Genomic DNA, 5,902 nt, shown 5'->3' on the forward strand with positions numbered 1-5,902 from the left:
TGTAGCTTCTCTTCTCAACACTAATATTCTCAAACGAAAAGTCCTGGTGGTGTTTTGCTGATCATGCTTTGGCATTTGCCGCCTCAAGAGATCTTCAGGCAGCAAAACAGTATGCGAATACACGTCTGCTGCTGTTGATTCTCCACAACGCATCCGTAAGAGGTAAAGAAAATGTTGTCACCTTCTCTCACGCACACTGCTTTCAAATGGCATGGCATGCTAGTTTTATGCTATATATTTTAGCATTTGGCAACTGCTGCCGGACCTTCATTCGACTTCAATAGAGATGGTAAGGCTTCTTCATCAGGCAAACTAGGCAACCGTCCGTTGTGCACATTAGGCTGAATGTGGTAGTGTGCATACCGAATATCCTTCTCTTACTCTTTCGCCAGTGTCATTGTATATAAGACACACTGGCCACTCTATTATATACATTACCGACAAATGTAAGACGGTGCTGCTGCTGCTCCCTACTCGATATGGGAGGGAAGGGAATGTGTGTTTGATAGAAAGAGTGAGTGAATGCGAGTGTGTGTAGGGATGGAGAAGATTAAACATATTTTCGCTTAAGTTGTTTGGAGATGTCCAGTTGTTGAGCCGTTGGGTTCTATTTGTTCCGAGGCTATATTTAGGTTTCATTTGACAACGCATCCTCGACCGAAGCAAACGTGAATTAGTTTCCTTTCCGTTTCCTCCAGAAAACCCACTCAGGGCTTTAGCGACACAGTAGAAATCTGATGGTGAAGATCGTTTGAACATTGTGCCAAAAACCATTGCTAATAATGTTGTGCTGTAATTGTTCTTACAGTAATGATGGTGTAATAGGAAGAATAGTTTTCCATTCTGTGTGAATCGAGTTGGAGAAGAGCTGTTGTTTTTGTTTGTTCTGTTTAATTGTTTCGGATATTTTTTTGGTTTGTTTGGTTCGACAATTATTAAGTCTGTGAACTCTGGTAAACCGGAAAACCCAATCCAAAACTGAAGTAACAATTTGAGTGATGAGAACGTCTGGCTAGAAACAAAGTGTTTGTGCATACGGTTACATTTTGTGTCAACAATCAGCGAGGACTAAAAACTGAACAAATTAATGCAAGTGTATTGTGCAGCGGGTCTGTTAAGTGATGGCCAGTAATGGGGGAACTCTACATGGGGTTCCCCAATCGCAGCAGAGCCTAGGTGGTCATCACAACTGCTCTCACTGCGGTTTGTTTTTCGAGAGTTCATCGTCGCTACAGGTGCATATGCATTATCACCATGAGACAATGAATCGTTGGGGTCCATCATCAACGGGAAGTGTACCCAGTTCGACGACTTCATCTACGCCGACTTCTGACTCAGAAAATAACAATCAACCGCCACTGAAGGCACAGATAAAATCGAGTTCACCACACCAAACTATTGCCGCCGCCGCGGATTCAAGTGATAACCAACCATCTACTCCGCAGCCGCCTGCACTACCTGAGCCAGGTACGCCACAGAGTTATACAGGTGGTGCCTCACCATATCAACAGACCGCAACTATTATCGCTCCACCAGAGATGCACTACCCTACCTATGTTCACGGATACGATCCATACTACCACCCGGCAAGTATCGAGTATGGCAATCCGCTTCCACCTCCCCATCTCACCCAATCACACCCAGAGTACAAAGCAGTGCCTTCAGCGAGATATCACCCCTATAACAATAACAATCACAGCAATGGAAATCACAACAGCAGTGTTTCGATTGTGAATTCCAACAGAAGTGCATCGAATAGTGCAGTTCCGCTCAATAATGCAGGTTTGAGTCCGCAAGTGGTTAGTTCTTCTAGCAATTCTCATAACCCCTCCACACAAACAGCCACCACCGTAGCGACATCGACGACGACGTCGTCGCCACAGCACACAAGTGCTCATATCCCACCAACACCATCGCCGTCTCCAATTCAATGCGAAAAGTGTGGATTAGTTTGCGATTCAGACGAAGTGCTGAGCGAGCATGATGCGTCGGTACATCAAAACCAATCCCAGCAGCAGAGTGTCTCCTCGCATTCATCTGAAGGTAATAATATGAATAGCAGTGACACAGACATGCAGGGTGGTTATCCGTATGGCAATAATCCTCCGCCGTTCATCAAGGAAGAGCCTCCAGCATCCGATATTTTAGACCTCGACTCGCAGAAAATGGTTTACCCGCCGGAACCAGTACTTCCACCGATGAATTCGCTGCATTCACTACAATCGATGCAACGTCACCCAATGATGTGGCCCCATGACCCTCATAATTTCATTCCACCCCATCCGCCGCACGAATTAAAGGTCCCATATTATCACCCTCAAATTAAATCGGAATATTCAACCACACCCTCGATGAAGGGCGACTATCCGCAGCACGCTGCAATGCACGTTAAACCTGAGTATTCGTCAATTGTGGCTCCGGCTCCAATAAAAAATGAGTATAATATACCACCGACGGGACCGCCGGCGGTATCACAGCCGAATCAATCGGCGAAACCTTTTGCAGAAGAAATTAATGAAAACAATCCAATGACAACGAGTCCTTCTGATTTTCCTAGCACGACAACTCAGGAAAATAGTTCCCAATACCGCAATTTCGAACCGCCGACTTCCTCGTTGCCAAACAGTGCGTTACCATCGAAGGGGACCGCGTGGAAATCGAACGAAGCTAGACGTCCGAAAACCTATAACTGCACGGCATGCAACAAATGGTTTACGAGCTCGGGACATCTGAAAAGACACTACAACACGACACTGCACAAGAATGCCGTCAAGTCAAGTGGTCAGCCAGATCCGGCGACCCTACCCATCAGTGTTCACCATCATCCTGGACGTGACCCTAATTATGCGAACAAGGGAAGGAGAGGAACGGCTGCACAAATCCAACAACCGATACAACAACCGGTTCCTCCGCCAGACCCTCCCAGGAGCCCTGATTACGGTTCCCAGTATAATCAATCGGGGTTTACAACACCTGTCGCTCATCAGTTAACCTCGAACCAGGGGTTCCACCAGTACAATACCAATCTTCAAAATACTTCTTCAACGGTTCCCCCAAACGGGGTAGCAGGTCCCTCCGTCCAAGCCTCCCTACCGAGGGGCCTGCAGATCTTCTCGAACAGCAGCATGGAAACGCTGCAGCAGCAGGAGCAAACGGAACAAATGTCTACTATCACCACCACCACCAGCATCCCATCGCCGCTGCACAGTCAGCTGCACATCAATACAACGGAGCAATACCACACCACCAACCATTCAACTATCAACACCATTCCATCATTCCAAACCATCCTGCCGGAGGCACCGAGCTATCACCATATTATTGGTAATCAAAGCATATCAGCTGGCGACGAAGCAGTCTCAGGTAATCAATACTATTCCGTGAATGGCTACGAAGTAATGGTAGTTGAAGCGACGGCCATGGTATCTTCCGTAACTCCGGGAGTCCCTCGGTACTCGGGGGGCGCCGAAATGTATCAAGCCGATACGGCGCCCCCCTTTTCACCTAATGTACCGGAGCAATATCAGCAAACTGACTCGCTCTATAACGAACTACCGGCGCCGACCCCTCAACAGGCCACAACGGTACCTCTACTATCACCAGCACAGTGTTCGCCAAGGGTTACTTCAACAGGTACAATTCCGCCGGCGGAAACTCGCTCAAATGAAATCCATCGCTGCGAAGAGTGCGACAAGGTATTCAACAAGGCCTGCTACCTCACTCAGCACAATAAAACATTCCATTCCGGGGATAAGCCGTTCAAGTGCCAACGCTGTGGCAAACGTTTTCCCTGTGATCAATCACACGAGGAACATCTTGCGAAACATGGTGGAGAAAAACCATTCAAATGTGAGCTCTGTCCAAAGCAATTTAACCACAAGACCGACCTTCGCCGCCACATGTGTCTACACAGCGGCACTAAGCCATATGCGTGTGCTCAATGTGGAAAGGGATTCATTCGTAAGGATCATATGCTGAAACACAGCTACATTCACAGGAAGAAAAATGGCAACAGTTCGAAGAAGGCAGCTGCGGGTAAACAGCACGAAACTCAGGATACTCTCAACAAATATGCTGTTGTGCAAGATGAATGACATTGGTCCAACATCCGTTGTCTAACTCCGGAACCATGAACGCATCAACGTGACAACGGACAATAGGCGAAGGATTCGGCGCTCCTAATGGTAAAGTTTATAATTCTTGGTATATTAAGTTTTGTTCCGAATCACATACGCAAAGTTTTTGTTCATTCATTTTTTTGTGCATCATGAGAAACGAAGTTACCTATATGACACACTTATTTTACCAAAACCAGGTGCAGTATTCTACCTCAGCAGAATATTTATCAATTTGGCAAATAGTCAATATCTAGTTCAATTGAATATCATATAATAACAAAGTTAGCCAACAAACACACACAGGATCTACCTCAACTCAATAGTGATTATTATTCTTATTGTGTGACACACGCTCCTACCCCGTGAGTCAACTGTCGCAGAATGAGTAAAGCAATTGAACAAAGTTATACATTTGAAAGTAAAATGTTATTTACAATCGAGAATAAACCGATGACACATCTAAAGCAAATATAATAAGCGTATTTATCATGTACAAGCAGAAAACGTATATCTGAAACAAAGGTTCAAATTGAAGTGACAAAATATTTTAAATATTGTTTTGAAGCAATACTAAACATTAAAATATAAAATGACCGCAACAAAAGGTACCTCTCTGATGAACATAAAATAGCATTCACATGGGAAAAAATAGGGGGAATCCTCCTTTAAATGTGTTTGTAGTTTTTAAACAAAACAAAAAAAAAACAGAATAACATGTACAAAACTATAATACAATAGAATTGTTAAGTGTGAAAATCGAAAATTCTATTAAAAAAAAGCAGATTCACTCTTGTTGTTGGAAAATATAAGAAACAAAACATTAGCATAATAGTTTCATTTGTGTCTACAGGAGGATGAAAAAAAAAAGATGCGAAATGCGAAAACAAGAAGCAAAACAAACAATCCTACGTACCGAAACTGTATTATCGAATGGTTGTGTTAGATTAATTAATTACCTATTATTGAGGATTATAAGCTTTCCGTTTGGTCTGATTTCGATAGCTTCCCCGTTCAACGGCACATCTTTTTTTCTTGTTGTTCTCACATGGTTACGGTTTCGTCGCAGTCGCAGATTTGCTGTGTTCTTCAGTTCTCTTACCATTTTCACCGCACTTCCGTCGGGCGGGCGGCCAGCTTATGGCGCGCCACGAGATGTCTGTGCCCCTTCCCCCTCTTACATGCTGCTCCCTTGCCAACATATTATGCTGTGCTTTAGAAGTGATATAATCACTTTGCTTCCTCCATTCTGGGGCTCGCTCTCTCTCTTAGGTGATTATTATCATCTTTATGAGCCATTTAATTTATGATCTTCCAAATCACATGTTGTGAGTTTGATAGTTTATATCATTGTACATTTCGATTACCACATAAGCAAATAGCACTGCGAATTCTACGTAAGTAAATTTGAGTTACCATCACTCGATAGTCTTTCATATCAATTTGTTTTAGATAAAATGTGCGAATTATCGATTACACTATTGGTTGATTTAGTGTAGTTTTATTTTGATTATATTAGTTGTGTAACTGTACATTGTGTGCCAAACTAATGCGTTGATCTATAGTGTTCGCAATACGATCAAAATCTAAAGCTCCTAGAATGTGTTGTGCGCGATTATTTTATAAGCATTCTAGAACACCATCAACGGATGTTAACCATATATACGATTGTAAACTAACAAACTATCAGAAGCTGCAAAAGTTTGCAAACTAAGATGAATAGGAAATGAATCAATCAGTACTTACCAATCAGAGAATGTCATATCGAAAAATATAAATCGTATTGC

The 5,902-nt window shown here is 43.4% G+C and overlaps 1 protein-coding gene across 1 annotated transcript; it reads left to right on the forward strand.

Moving 5' to 3' along the window:
- Positions 1-589: 589 nt before the first annotated feature.
- LOC129775985 (mucin-2) lies at positions 590-4,305 on the forward strand. Its single transcript, XM_055781298.1, has one exon. The coding sequence runs from the start codon at positions 1,122-1,124 to the stop codon at positions 4,092-4,094; it is 2,973 nt and encodes a 990-aa protein (XP_055637273.1). The 5' UTR covers positions 590-1,121; the 3' UTR covers positions 4,095-4,305.
- The last annotated feature ends 1,597 nt before the right edge of the window (positions 4,306-5,902 follow it).

The sequence above is a fragment of the Toxorhynchites rutilus genome, chromosome 3 (genome assembly GCF_029784135.1).
Source record: "Toxorhynchites rutilus septentrionalis strain SRP chromosome 3, ASM2978413v1, whole genome shotgun sequence".
In the NCBI taxonomy this organism is placed as follows: domain Eukaryota; kingdom Metazoa; phylum Arthropoda; class Insecta; order Diptera; family Culicidae; genus Toxorhynchites; species Toxorhynchites rutilus.

What these genes read in the sequence shown, in the direction of transcription:
- LOC129775985 (XM_055781298.1), top strand. Translation starts at nt 1,122, where the DNA reads ATGGCCAGTAATGGGGGAACTCTACATGGGGTTCCCCAATCGCAGCAG.